Here is a 16,688-nt window from a genome sequence, read left to right on the forward strand (position 1 = left end):
CTACGATGATAACTATTACTATTAACCCGAATTACTATTGAGCATCAACTTCCGAGTGCCCTCACGTTCTCTGAGGTCTCATCTTATTTTTTTATCCTCAATCTTTTGCAAAGTTTCATCCCATCAACCGTTTACAACTAATCTTGAACTCTGCGTCACAACAGGAAGTTATTATTATTATTAATAATATTATAACGATTCAAGAGCGCAGCCACTGTGAAACCGCCCACACAGTGAACGCGGCATACGTCGAACTTTGAGACACATCCGGTTAAGAAAACAACGTTTGCCACAATCCGGTTCGATATCCCGCGTAGGTGGGTTTGTATACTCTAATAACGTTGCCCACATCCTGAGCACTGATTCTCCTCGCAAATATCGCCAGCTAATCCCTGGCAAGTTAACCCGCCTCAAAACAAAACTTTAAAGACTGCCACGACCAGACCAGACGTTCGCATACAATGTTCACCTTATCCACGCCGAGCAACCGCGTCAACTCATTTTTGTGCCCGTAACTATACCTACACTCAGAAATGAAACGTACCACAACAACAACAGCAGCAGCAGCAGCAAGAGCACCGACTCGCGTTTTCGAAACCTAATCTCGCGTGTGTTTACCGTCGCACGCGTTGAATACAGCCCGGCTTTCATGGCGGCGCGAAAGAGTCATAAAAGCTCTTCCATTCCCAACCAGCTCGCGTCTATACACATTCACCAAGATCGCACGACGAAAACCTTATTCATCTACAGATACATACATGGACACACCGCGAAAAAGAATTTCGCCGCTCACAACCGACGAGCTTATTTCTGAACCTTCAAAAAGAGAAGAAAGCGAAAGTGTACTTTTTTTTTTTTTCGTCTTTTAACTTCTTCGAGAAGACGATACAAGAAAACAAAATGGCGGGATAAAAGCAGCCGTAACCCATCCCGAACGATAGCTGCGCAGATAACGGTGCAAAAAAGACGAGACGGAGGGGGGGAAAGATGAAAAGAAAAAACGCATCGCAAACAACCATGGATACAACGCATGCCGCTCTCTTTCAAACCCTCCCAGAGTTTAATGGCATCGCGCATGCGCATCGGGATGTGCCGCTGGATCTCGTCTGCTCCGCCAGGGGCCGCAGCCTCCCCACACACACACACACGAGGGCTGGTCGAGAGAGGGACCGGTGATAAATGACAGCAGACGGCGCTGGCTCATAACTCAATTTACGTGACTGCAATCTATAAATATTTCGAGGAAGCAGAAGGGAAGAAGAAGAGGAGGAAGCCGTGAAATCGATCTAAACAGAACCCGGGACCACGTGAGATATATATGTGTGTACATTGCCGAGCACACAATGTGTGCAACGAAGAAATGCGCAGGAGCAAGCAATGAGTTCGCACGTGCATATAAAGAGATGCACATACTGTCATGCAAGATAAATGCCGACGACAGCGATGTAGCCATAAGGAACCAATATTCGACCCCCCCACCACCCCCACCCAGCCCATATATACGTAGTTCCTCGATCACTGTGCATGGAACAGTAAGGGTTTCTAACGCCCTGACGACATTGTGCTTGTTTGAGCAATCTACCTAAAACTGCCTCGTATAGTGTGTTCTTTCCCCTTCTAACGCAGAGACTGAAAGCTTCTTACAGCTTTTTCGGAGTTTGGTTTCGATCTGTAAATCACGTGGACTGAAGCACAACCAAGATAGAATTTCCCTGCCTCCCATCTCTGTGTCGTATTGCCTCTACGTGTGTCGGTTTTTCTCTCTCTCTCTCTCTGAGCTCCGCTTCAGCTGAAATGGCAAAAGGCCCCGGCGCGTTTAATCTCTATAGCTACTTCAGTGCTTCTCTCAGCGCTCAGCTAGCGCCACCACTCGGTTCCCACCCTACGCCGCAATCAATCTCTTGGCATTTAACGGTACCATTTCAAAACTGGCGATGTCCATTTACTTCATTTAGAGCACTAAGAGGTCGCTGGTTTCGTCAGCTTCATCTGGATGTCAGGGGTGCTGTAGCGCATGAGTTTCCTGTCTCGATCTCGCTTCTATCGGAATCCCATCCACGTCTCCCCAGCTGTCTTATTCAGACAACTGCCTATTCTAGAATGCTTTATTCATGACGATGGCGATTGCTGACTAAATCAATGCGCTCCGTGGTGACACGAGGACGACTCAATTGACAGGCGATACTGGGCAAATTACTGACCCGTTAGCAACGTACTAGTTTGAGCTTCGAACCCCAACCGTATGCACGAGCTGGCATAATGTTTCAACTACACCTGCTACTAGTTTTCACGTTGCCAAGAGATATGAGCATGTTGTTGTCACTGTTGTACTGCGAATTATGTTTTGAAGGGCGCAGGTAAAAAAAAAAAAAAAAAATCTGCGTGTGGCAACGTGTCACTGAAATTTATTTTCCCAACGTTTGTTTTTATTTTTTAATTCACTTTTACAGTCGCTAATATAACAACAGAGTGCATGCTCCAAACGTCCTCTCAATGAAAGAGAGAGAGAGAAAGAAAAAAAATATTGCGCCATCCTAAATCCTGACTGTACGTACTTCCTCCGTATTAATCACCAATTCGCTCCACCCAGAGCGCTTCTTCCGTCAATTGGCCGGTCGGAGATTATTCACGGCACGCACATCCTTCAACTGCTCAACGAGGAAGCGATATTCTACGGGGAACGCACGTACAAGCCTCCTTCCTTCGCCAGGCGACGGTACAGAAAAAAGAAGAACACTGCCACTATACAAATGGCTTCGATCGGCGGCGTCGGCTATTCCACACGCATCTTCCCTCGGCGGCGCGTGGCGCTCACTGCATACTAATGGGGCATTTAAGTCATATGTGTCGCTGCGCTGAATCTGCATGAAAGAGGCACGAGGACCAAACGCGATCTGTTAACCCAGACTCTCATCTGACGTTAGATCGGATCACGTTTGGGTCCGTGGGTGTAAATTAAGTTAATGAAAGTGAGGACCCTTCGCTACGGTCGACGTTAAGTGTTCTATATCGTCTAATCTGTTTTTCTCTCCGTGTTGCAAAAAGAAGTCCCAGAATTTTCTCTTTTTTTTTCAGTTTTGACTCATTTTGACTGAAGCAATTTTCGGCACGTTAATCTTTTAGATTAATTTAGGTTTGCTCTTGGTTCCATTCTCAGCCACTCGACAAATTAGCAGCTCGAATTCAACAGTCCCGGGCGCGATGACATCTACGAGGCTGAACCTCACACCCGAAATCCGATTACACACTTCGCCGCAACGCATCTGATCTGTGCGGTAGAGTACGCTTTACAGGGGATGATTGTAATATGTTACCGTACGACATACTGAATCTGAATAAATGAAATACGGAGCACCGTCAGTCAACTGCTAAATAATTAATTGCGGCAATCATTAGTTCGTTAATTATCAATTAGTGGATGTAACTGAATTAAAAAGGAACGGCCGGCCGAGGCACGTTTTTCTGGACAAAAATACGTTGTCCGTCAAAATGACCTCGTTAACGAGACAAAACGCGAGCGCAAATTGAAGATTAACAACAACGAATTCCAACATGCCACGCAACCGAGGAACGCAGAAATTCCCTGGTGCCCCCTACCCGTAAACACGCAACGCCCATCCAGGATGATAGATGGCGCTGTCAACAATGTTCCACAGCACACACACGACACTCCGAAATCGATAGCACGACAATATCACACGCGCAGATCCAGGAAAAATCGCTAAATAATTTCATAACCGGCATTCGTCCGGGCTTGGTTCGGCTAAAGCGGGCCAGCGCTTAATTAGAAAGGACGCTCGGCGTCCAATGTAATTACCAGCACATCGCTCTTGGTAGCTGTCAGCCCCGAGAAGCGAGCCGGCCGATACAAAATTAATGAAGATACACGCGCGATATGCGCAAATAGTGGCTGGCTCGATACGAGTGTGTTCGTTACTTACCGGTTAACGCGTTCATCCCAGGCACTGAACGTAGGGATGTGGTAATTTGTTAGAGTGGACATTGGGAACACGAATGCTGTGAATGTCATTGTCCGTGTATTTCACACGGGATACACTTTCCAGAATGGTAAAGCCGAAGGTGCGCAAAACGCCATAGGTAAAACCTGGCACGTGAGCGTTCAACGTCACGTCTTGTCATGTTTCTCTAACCATGGGGAATACCCTGCGGCTCAGCCACCAGATAATTCGTAACAGACGACAGGGCCCACGGTGTCTTCTGCTATGAGCGCATAGCAGACGACAAAGCCCACGGTGTCTTCTGCTATAAGCGCATAGCAGACGACAGGGTCCACGGTGTCTTCTGCTATGAGCGCATAGCAGACGACAGTGCCCACGGTGTATTCTGCTATGTGCGCATAGCAGAAGACACTTCTGATATTCCGGCGTTGTGCGAATGCTCAACATGTGAGCAGATTTCTTTGCTTTTTCTTCCACTAGACCATTCCTAGGTGATGTCCGCTCGTGTTAATACACAGTATTAGTGCACACGTTGTTTTCTGACCTTCCGACCAATTTTGGTTATAAGGATACCTGCAATAACCCTGCTGAGTTTTTAATCGCCACAAATTCACACAGCAGTCACACACACTAGACTCTGCGACCAGACCACGTCTGCCACAAAGTACCCTCCAGATAAACGCTAACATTTTTTGCTCAAACGAGAGAGAGGTTAAAATCAGATTGGCATTTCCGAGAGAGAGCGAGAGAGAGAGAGATTCGTCGAAGCTGGGACGCCCAAGGAGGGAAGGTAAACAACAACACGGCCACTTTGCGCTGAAACGCTCCGCAGAAACCCGAAACTAATTTAAGCTTCACAAACACTGCTCCATCGAAACCGCTCGACCAGAGGGAGCCGCGGACGAACAATGTGCCCAAAAATCCGAAGAGAGTTTCAACTTTTCCTTTTTTATCTTCCTGTTTCGCATCCCCCCTTTTTTCGAGAGTGCCTGCTTCTTTTCTTTTTCCTTCAAGAGAAGCAATGGAATTCTAATAGTGTAAGAACCTTCAGTGCGCCGCATCGCTATCGTCGTTCAACTTCCTGCCTCCCACGCGGATAAGATGTGCGGCAAGTTTTCGGTTTGGAACTGCTCGAGCTCAAAGTAAGAAGAGAAGGAGCGTCAGAGGAACAGACGAAACATCTCTCTAACGAGACTCCCTATGTTTCTCCTCTTCTCTCTGTAAGATGGCGCGACCTCCGTCTTGGAGGATGGGTTATTTGCTGTCGCCGACTGGAATACTGCTTCCAAACGTCGGGTCCTGTTCCTCCCGTTTTTAAACACAATTCGAGGCACCACGAAAACGAACAGCAGAGTGAAGAGCGCGTGACACTTCTAACTGATTTTGGAAACAACAGAGGAATTACGGTTAATGTCAAACATGCTGTGACGTTCTTTAAAGTTTGCTGCATCAATAAAGTCTAGACTCTTTGAAGCGGTCCTTGATAGGCGAGGGGCAGGGCTTCTAAGGCTGCCAATGTATCCAGAAAGTGGCTCTATGTCTCGTGTTAGCACAGAGAGTTCTACAGCATTAAGCTGCACCTTCTTTCACTGCATCAAAGAATGTGGCTTTCACACTTTGTTTCACACACTTTCCTACAGTGTGGAGAATACCACACCGCGATCTCTTGCGCCGACGGCGTTTTCACAACAGGAGAGACTGCTTATCTTTCCTTCTATGTTCACGCAGTCGACATTCGACGCCACCTGCATTTCCGTTTCCTTAGCAACCTCCAACATACGAGTATATCCAGTGTCGTGCGTTACACTTGCACTAATAAAGTGCACTTCGCTTTCGCGCTCATGCATTGTTTAGTCTTCGTCGCGGAATCTACCATTACACTAGCAACGTCCCGTTATGCTACGTTAATGGCGACCGATGAAATGTTTAGACGCCACGCTTTAAACAACGTTTGGTAACGATGCAGCTCCAGAGAGTTTCATGGGCGACAAGCGTACGGTTCTCCGGAAACCGCCGTGACAGATCTAAATGGGTTGTAATATATTTTAAGGCCTAGACAACGATACGCATGCAAGGCCGCCGCCGCAAGGCACTCGTGCCCTTGTGAGGACAGCATATACTCCGGCCTGATAAAATCGTGTCTACTGGCCGTTCTAAAGAGGAATTTATCGCGCTCACTTTGCGGTGGCTTGGAGCGCAGCTAGCCAGCGGAGTGTTGCATTCACGAGAGTTATATTTACTCACGCGTGCTGGACTTCTAGGTACAATACTACCTCGAAGTCCTATACGCGCGTGAGTAAATATAACTCTCGTGAATGCAACACTCCGCTGGCATCACACAGATTGTGTATGAGGCGTGAATTTGCATCAGTGGCCCTATACCATATGGTAGGGCATTTATGCGAGTCAGTCGTCGATTCATGCAATTGCGTAGTTTGCGGTGACAAAAGTAGCTGCGGCAGCTTGTGTTAAGTCGGGCGTAAGTCATTACGATACTATGCAGGAAGCGTTCTTGGCTAGTTTCGTACCCACACTATAAAGCTGTAGTTAGTCGTATAGTATTTGTTGGAGCTGAACTGTTCGCGCTTATACACGCGGTTCCCGAATTAGAGATCCGAGTACTTGCTCCTTTCAAAAAAAATTTAAAACAAAGCAGCTGCGTGAACTGTCAGTACCAGTAAGACAGACCACAAACGCGTCAAAAACAAAAAGAAAAAAAATATGCACGAGCAAAAGATTCTGTACTCACGGTGGGCTGGCATATTTTCTCCTGTCCACAGGCTTGGAATCTGCAAAAGTAAAAGACACCGGGACATGTAACAATGAAGTTCCGTTTCAAGCACACCGTGCACCACCAGTAGCAGTTCGTCGACATTGTATATACAGTAAGCCTTAGCAGCTACGCTTGTCCGTCTGACGTAATGCCTATAGGTCACATCACAACTGTGCATCAAATACGACGTCCTTCCATTATTCGAGAACACAACGTTGGGCGAACAGCCAAGTGTATCTGTTTGGAACATGCACAAGCCGCGGGCGCAACATAATCGACAGAGAATTGAGCATGCGAGTCGGATAAGCGCGCAGATATCGAACCGCATTGCGTCCCGGGGGATTTGCATGATCAGTTTTTCCTCGAGGAGGATGAACTGTCACGGAGAAACAATTAGGCTGAAGAACGGGTGTCATCGCCCCTTTAATCCCGGAGACGACGCAGTCTTATCGCCGCTCAGAGTTCACTGCTCCGGCTAAGAATAGAGGGCTCTGCGACACGGGTAGTAGTTTAAATATGACGAGCGCCCCCCGATGTCAATGCGTGTGAACAATCGGGTAACATACCACCGCGCAACGCTACTGGAATTCTAATGGCAGCGGTGACGTTGGATTCCTTTATCCCTGCGAGGCCCAAGAAAAAAAGAAAAACAAGATACCGGCTCGGACGGTCGTTGTGACGTCGGTCGTTGAGCGCCTGACAAAGTGAGGGCAAATATCTTCGATCGCAACTTTAATGTTGCATTTCTTTTTTGCCACCGCGTCGGAATTGTGGCTGTTGGGGGGTATACGAATGTTCAGACAGAAAGGAAAGCAGAAGGAAGGTGGGAACCGGGTGGTTAGCATGAGACTAGGGCCGAGTGGTGATGTAACTGCACGTGCAGCACAACATCTTGGTCACGTATTGGTCCAATAGTGGCAGTACCGGCCGAATATTGGCAATACCGGCCCAATAGTGGCAATACCGACTCATAGTGGCAATACCGGTCCAACAGTGGCAATACCGGCCCCATATTGGCAATACCGGCCCAATAGTGGCAATATCGGCTTATAGTGGCAGTATCGGCTTATAGTGGCAGTACCGGTCCAATATTGGCAGTACCGGTCCAATAGTGGCAGTACCGGTCCAATAGTGGCAGTACCGGTCCAATAGTGGCAATACCGGCCCAATAGCGGCAATACCGCCCAAGATTGGCCCAATCTTGGACCAATACAAGGCCGGTATTGCCAATATTGGGCCAAGATGTTGTGCAGCTTGGGTGTCGTCGTTCGACATCAGGTAGCGCAGCAGGTGGCGGGACTCGGTCCAGGCACCTGCAAGCCTTTAGTGTGACGACGGCCGGCGAAGTCGGACGCTAGCGCTCGCGCTGCCACTAACTGATTACGATAGTAAATGCTCTTTAAAGAGTCTGCTTTAAAACGGAAATGCGTTTTATAAAGTTTTCACGCTATTTGCGCTGCGAAGCATTTCGCCCCAGATGTACGGTAATGAATTCTGCTTAAAGATTGACTTTAGAGCAAAAATATTCGCTTTCACAACGGCAGGGGCTACTACATGAACCACCCACACCATGTTATTTACCTATGTCCATAGTCACCTCCTCCTCTACATAGCGACGATCACGATAAGAAATCCCATATACACTATTCATTCCCGCCATGTTTGAGTGCCGTTCTTCTGCAGCTGCAGAAACAGAAACACACCGTTTCATGGTGCAGCCGTCCGACATCCAACCGTTCCTCGCAATTGCCATCATAAAATATTTGCAGAGGAATGCCCAGAAGGACCACCAACTCCATCTTATTTCCGTTCCGATTTTTTACCGATTGCTCAACTTACTCTGTGAGAGCACGTTCCGTCGGACGTGATCCAAGGTACCGGCCACTAAGTTACCGTATATATACTTAAGCGAGAGTAATAGCAATTTTATTTATGCAGTCGTCACACTTTCTAGTGAGTATCACAAGCGCGGACGGTATAGACGGGTTGCGTCAAAACCTTTTAACGTGATCTGTACACGTGTACTTAAGACCCTGCCCACGTGTCACTCGAGCCATAACAGTAACAATGGGAACTAAATCTACACGTGTACTGTAGGCGGAAGAAACCACTGCGCGAAAACTTTAAAGGGGTCGTGACACTTTCATAGACGTGGTCCATTGCATGATGGACACATTGTACTGCACGCCAGAATACTGAGCAAACAAAAAAGAATTATTATTCTAAGTGTTGCACCTAGCGAGATACAAGCCCTCGAGCACACTCCCGAGCAAAGCGCAGACGTCACAGAGCTCCATTCCCATTGCAGCCATAAGCACGTGACTTCTCGTGCGCTGCCCTCACTGGCGGCGGCGGCGGAGAGGGCTGTGACGTCCGAGCCGCATGAGTTTCGGAGTTCGCGGTGCCCATTTTCTCCGCTTCTATTTCCATCTTCGCTGTGAAACCTTCAGTGCAGTGTCTATCAGGGTGCAGTGTCTATCAGGGTGCAGGTTCTATCAGGGTGCAGTGTCTATCAGGGTGCAGGTTCTATCAGGGTGCAGGTTCTATCAGGGTGCAGGTTCTATCAGGGTGCAGGTTCTATCAGGGTGCAGTGTCTATCAGGGTGCAGTGTCTATCAGGGTGCAGTGTCTATCAGGGTGCAGGTTCTATCAGGGTGCAGTGTCTATCAGGGTGCAGGTTCTATCAGGGTGCAGTGTCTATCTGGGATAACCTGTGATGACCTGTCGCGATCCCTTTAAAAGGGGATCCTTGTCTTTTTATGGTCGGTTTTTGTTCTGCAGCTGCATGATTTCAGGCCATGAAGAGGAAAGGCATCAGAGTAGGTAAGACACGTCACGTGGTCTGGTGGGGAGCGGGGGGGGGGGAAGAGAGAGAGGGGGAGATGCGGCATTACTGACACAACCTAAGCGGGATGCAGCAACCTGAGGTAAACCCTCTGTCCAGTGAGTTCCGATCCAGGACCACGTGGAACGTGACGCTATACGGCTTACGTCACGCAAAATGAGTTCTCGGCTCTGGCTAGCGCGGTCCAAAGGCCGCTCTCGGCTTGTCAAATATATCAGCTTTTCCTTGCGCAGATGATCCAAAGTATGACCACATTTTCGGAAAGTCGTCTCTCGCGGTTTCGTGCTGTCGGATAGTGGCGACAACATCGAGATCGATAATGCTACCACCTAGCGAACCTGAAACGAAATATTTACGCAGTTCATTGCAGCGTGTGTGAATTACGCGAGAGAAAATATTTTCTGCTCGCGCGCTGCGACAAAGTTTTAGACAACTGCAATCACGAATTTAAGTTGTCAATATAATTAACCAACGAAGAACAACAAAGATTAACAATGAAGAAGCCAGACTCAAGGACAGACTGGCTGAGAGAACACAGCCCTCTGGCAACTACTACCAGGAGCAGATGGTAATAACGCTTAACCAGTGGCTTAACCGTGCAAAAGAAATATACGCAATATCGGAAAAAAACAATGGCCGCGTGTTGCCAAGAGAGAGAGGAGAGAGAGAGAAAGAGAAAGAAAAGACACTGCACCCAATCAAGAAATACGACAGCGCTCCCAACAAAACACATATCCGAGAAGACCTCTAACGCCATCTCAATTTCATTCCACGAGCGCCGCTAAACCAATCAGCGACCAAGTCCTTCCTTCCGACTACCGCAGAGCCTAACGCCACCTAACGGCTTCCGCTTTCGCCATAAATAACTTGCTCCCTCCTCCCCCTCCTTCACCCTAATCTTCTAATGGTGACGCTAACGAGTGGAGAGGCTCCAGTGAACAAGGGGCCACAAAATGAACGCGCTCCGCGACCACTCCATTACAAGCCGTTATGCCCTATTTAAGAATCACGACGCAAAGAAAAATAAACGTGGTAATTTTTTTCTTAGTTTCCATCAGCGCGTGAACGACGTCATAACCACGAACGCAGAAAGTGTGACGCAAAAAAGAAAATTTATAAAATAATAACCGAGGGGCGAGGGAGAACAGTGTGACGAATGAAAACGAAGTCGCATGAGATGTTACCCGAAATTCTCAAAAATTTTCTTTTTTCGTCTCCCGTCAACCGGGGTAAAATCGGTGTTCGACCTTAGCTATAAATTAGGATCTCACTTTCGCTTCTCGCGCGCTCTTCGCAACCGTGTGAGTGTGAGGGTAAAATTCCCGTTCATATTTTTAACCTCTAATTTGCGGAGACACCTCGCGGCACTTATGCATTGAGGTTTCATAGACCTATCATTAAGAACATTTGATCAACAGTGTGCCATAAAACACCTAACACTGCGTTCAGCCGAGAAAAAGCCCGTATGCACAGATTGAATTCTAAACTATTGCGGCAATAACTGAACATGTTGAGTTGTGGTTGTGAAGAAGGTGCATCCGTTGTCCCTATGCGGTCTTGCGGGAAAGCCCAAAAATAATTGCGGATGCGACGCGAACAATCAACCCGTGAAGTCGAGGTCGTGTCGGGTTTTTCTGCGGAGTCGTCACGTGACTTCTATTCGACAAAAACTTCGACAACCTATCTCTTCTTTCGCTAAAATTTTGGAATACGATGGAGTCCGAACTGAACATCTCCGCACATGTCACGAATGTTGTTTTAGCCACGCGAAACATAACAAATAATAATGATAATAACAACAACGCAACGTAATCGGCAGCCTGAAACCGTTCGTATATATCGAATTCTCAAAGATTCAACGAAGTTCTTCTTTATACAGTCGTACGTATCAAATTTTGCCCCGATAACTTCCTAAACGCTGAACTATATTCATAACGGAAACTGCTATCCCAGCCTGGGAAAGAAATCACGTTGATCTATAGCCAATTCCCTCGAAAAGACTCGAAAAGAGGAAGAGAAATCTGCTCCCATCTGCATAAATGACCTATTATGCGCCTGAAACGAGGCAGCGCTAAACAGGTACAAAGAGGGAAAATTGTGGTGTGTGGAATATATAAAAAGAAAAAGAAAAAAAAAAACACCGCTTGGCTGAAAGCCAGGGCTTCCAGAACCCGCTGGCTTCCGTTTTACTGCGATGTGGTTTCATAAATCAAGGGAAAGTTGATGTAGCTGCTCGGAAAAGACCGGTTGTGCCTGGCATTTTTTTTTTTTTTTTAGTTCCGTTCCCGCCAGCGCGTTACCCCGTTGTTAGAAGTGTGGTTCATTAATATTGTCTGTCGGGTTTTGAAAGTATACTAAAAAGGACGAGACGTTACTTTCCTTGGGGAAATGAAGACGTCGCAATATTCTTTGAAGTGCCGCAATATTATTGCGCAATTGCGCTTTGAAATCATCTTGCAGACTTCCCGGTGCAACTTTCGGTGTCGCAAAGTTAATGCAAGTTTCCCTTCGTCGCGATTGGATTTGCTTCATCAATCATAACTACACTTATGCGCTCCTTTGAAGATCGCCGTTTCATATGTCTTACCCGCGAGTGGTATTTTGATGGTAATGCTTAAAGCAGAATTGTGATCCGGTTTTTTTTTTGTTTTTTTTTTGTGAGCATAACAATGCGGCACATGCTAATACTAGTATTTTTCATTATAGAAAGGGACGTTAGACATTAGCGAGTTTTACTAGGTCGGGTACGACGGATATTTGCAATGTGATGAAATGCACTTCAACTACTGAATATGGCGAATGGCTGTCTGTTTTCAGAACTGTTATAGCGAACACCTTCCGATCTACTAAATATAAACCTAAACGTTGTTATTACCGCACATTTCGTACAACAGCCTTTCTGTTGACGGCATTGTGTGGCTTGACCTCTCCATGGATGGTATGACCCCTCACAGTCATGAATTTTCTTTTACCTTTTCTTCAAACCCTTTTCTTTTAAGAAACCGAATATCCTGAAAAGTACTCGGCGCTGACTGTGCCTGAAGTTTCCCCTTCATTTCATTTGGGCGCAGAAGAGCAGGCAGGCCACTTCTGCCTGCGACAGTGCTAACGACCGCAGACAAACAACGCCATCGTCAATATCTCCGACGACAGGAGCCCTTCGCTCCACGTCCGAGACACTCTCTCGGGAATAAAGGGAATAAAGGGAAGAGAGAGGACGGAGACGTGAACGACCGTTGCTTCCCAATATAAAGTGAACGCTCTCCCAAGCGGGTGAGCACGTCTGTGTGAGGGACTCTGGGCTCAGAGGTAAATGTACTAAAGCAGTTTCCGACCTGTGAAGAGTGTTGCGCAGGCAAAAGAAAAAAGAAAAAAAAAGAAGAAGAAGAAGAAGAGAGAAGCCGATGGCCGGAAGGAGAAAGAGGTCGCGCTCTCCAGTCACTGACGCGGTGACATTTCAATGCAGGGTTGCTTGCGCGTAGCTACCCACGGCCAGCGATGTAGTAAGACAGTACATGACGATAAAAAGACAGTAAGGTAGGATAGTAAGACAGTACAGTAGCCGGCCGTGGTGAATGTGATAGCAGGATGTTCTTACGGGACCAGCTGCAGATATAGACGCGGTGAGGTGATGTATAGAGAAGAAATGTAGAGAAACTAAATACTGTGCCGGACGTACTGATTTTTGATATAGTTTTAGATAGACAATTATCGTTCGAGGGAAAAGTGGAAAGGAATGGAGGGAGGGTTTGAGGGAAAAGTGGGAAAGCATATGGAACGCGATTTTTGTCATTATATAAGCGCTCCAGAAAAAAAATTTCTAAGGCTCACACCGAAAATCTGATCTCAGTAAGCACTAGAAATCGCTGAAATCTACCAGCCAGGACATCGTTCGCCCGAACCGAACAATTCGGCCCGGCGCTCTTAAAAAAATATTATTAATCCCATAGAGGCTGAAGGGTGTCGCGAACAACCCCGTAAAAAATCTCGGACGGCACGGCAAGACCACCTCCCTGTCTCTAGCATGACAGCGAACGCTACTTGGCAAGGCTTGTACTGAAGTTCAGATGCAGTAACGTAAGAACGGAAACGGCCGTGTGCGACAAGAATTCGGGCTTCACTTCCAAGTCCGCATTGTACAGCCTTGATTCCTCGCTCTAGAAAACGACGAGACGCTGCCAGACGACAATTACTCGCGTACCAGGGTTGCCATTTATTCCATCGGACGCAACTTTCACGCCAAATTTAACGGCAATGCATAACGCGGAAAACGGAGTAAATAGAAAGAAATTATTAAAAAATGCTCCGCGTTCTCGGCGCGCTGGCTCTAAAATAACAGCCTCTCTCCCGCGTCTGCGAGGGGGGTCGTATAAATCAACTAGCTAGCTAAGTGTTGCTGTCACTTTTGGCACGAGGAGCACAGACGCACAAACGAACGCGAGAGGCCGGAATGCCTCTGGTTTATACGAGTCCGTACCAGGAAGAGACTGAACGGGGGGGAATGTCACCGAAGCGAGCGCGCAAGTTACGGTACAGGTTTCGATTCGGACAGAGAAAAACCAGGCACGACGAAGAGGAAATGGCTATACGCGCGGTGATTCAGAAGGAAGAAAGGGAAAAGTCATAAAAGAAAAGAAAAGAAGAACAGGTCAGAAAGCTACGCTTGCTGTAAGTACGATGTCGAAAAGGGAGAGCTGGAGTTTGTCCTCGTGGGGAAACTCGAATTTTTCGATGCTAAGGCAACGTTCTAATTGCTCGAAATTTCCCGATTAATAACAGAGACTGTCTATCTTCTGTAGAGAGACATTCTTCTTTCGTTTTATTGTTTTTGTTTGTCGTTTGACAACGTCTCAGTTCGGCGGAAGATGCACATACCCAAACGTAGCGGATTTTCTTGATGCAACATCCGGTTTTCTAGAAACTCAAATGTCCCCGGTGCAGTTGGACGCCACTACCTAATATCGATACCCCATACAATACCAATATCACACTGGTATTGGCGGTCATCAAAATTTAATAACGAAACTGAAAAACGGCCGTGACATCGCCAGTTAGGCCTGTCAACTCGCGCGAACAGAGGTCACGTGATCATGAGAACCAATAGGAATTACTGAGGTCCTTGCCCACTTTTGACCTAAAAGCGATAAAACCCCGGTGCAGGGGACACAAAGAGACATCGCTTTTTTATCGCTTTTTAACCCACTTTTGACGTCACAGCTCGAAGTGCACGTACGTACATTCCAGGGCGTGTGGGACTCGCAAACTACGACACGTAGCATTCTTTTTTTTTTTTTCTTTTTTTCACATCATACACAGGCATGCGGTGCAATCCGTGCATGAGGCAACGGACCACAAATATCGTCTTAGCGCCCCCACTGGATGAAACGGGCTCCCTCTCGTGACCGAACTCATTCTCACAGTCTGGAAACATTTGCGACAGCAAAGTCGTGACATGCCGGATTGAGCCAACAGCTTGGACGCATTTGTAAGCCGCCGAGTGCTAACCCACTATATTCCGCAACCTCGACCAACTACCGCGTGCGAGGCTTCGCAAGGGTCACGTCCTCGTAACATCAACGGGTATATACTCTGGCTGCCAGTCACTTGTTTACCCAATAAACGAGATAACGGACTGTGGATCACAAATACCTGACGTTGCTCGACAGGTGGTGTACATCGATAACGAGTTCGCATAAACATAAACAATTATCTTAATTGCCACGTTGGCTAAATGCCACATCTACACTTGTTTTGAAGCAACGCATTTTCTGCGTGTCTCACGCACTAGAAAAGGCATACGAGGCTGCATCTTTCTTTCATTTATATATTTTTCTACTCGGACCACTTATATGAGTGTACACGTGAAGGAGAGTAGGAAGAGGTAAATATTTATGTTTACGGAGGCCGACATCATTTAGAGCGGCTAGAGAGGGGCACCCGGGTTCTACAAGTGGAGCAGAGTGCTCAAATATGTTCCCGTTGCTCAAACATGGGCTACAAATGTAACAAAGCTGCTTCAACTGAAGAAATATACCTGCCTATGCAATTTATTATTCGGCACGGAAACCGGCAAGGGTAATTTAATTCCCGTTATTAATGCGGTAGCTTTACGGAGCCGACTACCACGTAACGGGGTCACGTGATATGGCTACTTGACGACAACCCTATAAAACGTTAGCTGTAATAAGATGCAGCCAATCTTTCATTTCTCCGCATCCTCCTTTCGAGCTTGCTACGCGTCGAACACGTTGCTACGACAGCAAAGGACAAGATCCCCTTCAAATATGAAGGCAGCGGTACTACTTCACGCCACGTGCCGCAATAAGGATGCCCTGGACTGCCCCATTTGAAAATGTATCGTGCCGGTAGCCGCCGTAATTCAATTTACTGAACAAACAACGGAGACACGTCCAGTGGCTCCTACCAGATTTCGTCCGTAACCCGATTTCGTCCGTAACCCGATTTCGTCCGTAACCCGATTTCGTCCGTAACCCGATTTCGTCCGTAACCCGATCGTTCACGCTTAGCGGTACCGACACAAATACAGCCCCGGCGCAACCAAAAGCAGTAACGAAAAAAAAACTTATATCACTGCTAACTGGACAAGCTTCCAACTAGCTCGCAAATGGCACACGTGACCTCACACACGATATGCTAACGGGCCTTGAACACAAAAACGATAATTAGGCGTAAAGTGCGGAAACAAGAAGGAAAACACGGCGCTGAAGTTTTTCCTTTTTTTTTTTTTAATCGATGTACAAGCATCGGCAACACGCACACTGCCGTGTGAGGTCGGCGGGTTCCGGAAATCTTTGCCAGCAAGGACGACAGACAGTTCTTCGCCCAGCTGACATGGTCCGCCCTCAAACACGACGCTAATGGGCGGCTAAATTGAGAACACAGTTTGTTCGCAGACTTCGAACGACACTTCTGCTTTCCTACGACCTACTATCGTAAAATCTGATCCTGAAGTGACGTAGTGCACGGTGCCGTAACACGGGTTACTTGCCATCACGTCTCGAGCATTTCTCATTGCTCATTGTCTTGAAAAATAAAAATAAAAGAAATACACGAGCATCCTAATTTTCACTGACTTCATTATTTCATCAGTT

At 47.1% G+C, this 16,688-nt stretch overlaps 1 protein-coding gene and 1 long non-coding RNA gene across 6 annotated transcripts in view; one reads left to right on the forward strand and one right to left on the reverse strand.

Moving 5' to 3' along the window:
* The window catches only part of LOC135394874 (uncharacterized), a 28,693-nt gene extending 21,151 nt beyond the window's left edge, over positions 1 to 7,542 (forward strand). The window contains exon 3 of the long non-coding RNA XR_010422977.1: positions 6,740 to 7,542. This is a non-coding gene — a long non-coding RNA (uncharacterized LOC135394874). The remainder of the gene's footprint in view (positions 1 to 6,739) is intronic.
* LOC135394873 (AF4/FMR2 family member 3-like) overlaps positions 1 to 16,688 on the reverse strand; it is a 161,811-nt gene that overhangs the window by 45,878 nt on the left and 99,245 nt on the right. For all 5 annotated transcript variants that reach the window (XM_064625910.1, XM_064625911.1, XM_064625909.1 and 2 more), the window contains exon 9: positions 6,709 to 6,748. In XM_064625910.1, coding sequence (XP_064481980.1) covers positions 6,709 to 6,748 — 40 coding nt within the window. The remainder of the gene's footprint in view (positions 1 to 6,708; positions 6,749 to 16,688) is intronic.

The sequence above is a fragment of the Ornithodoros turicata genome, chromosome 5 (genome assembly GCF_037126465.1).
Source record: "Ornithodoros turicata isolate Travis chromosome 5, ASM3712646v1, whole genome shotgun sequence".
In the NCBI taxonomy this organism is placed as follows: Eukaryota; Metazoa; Arthropoda; class Arachnida; order Ixodida; family Argasidae; genus Ornithodoros; species Ornithodoros turicata.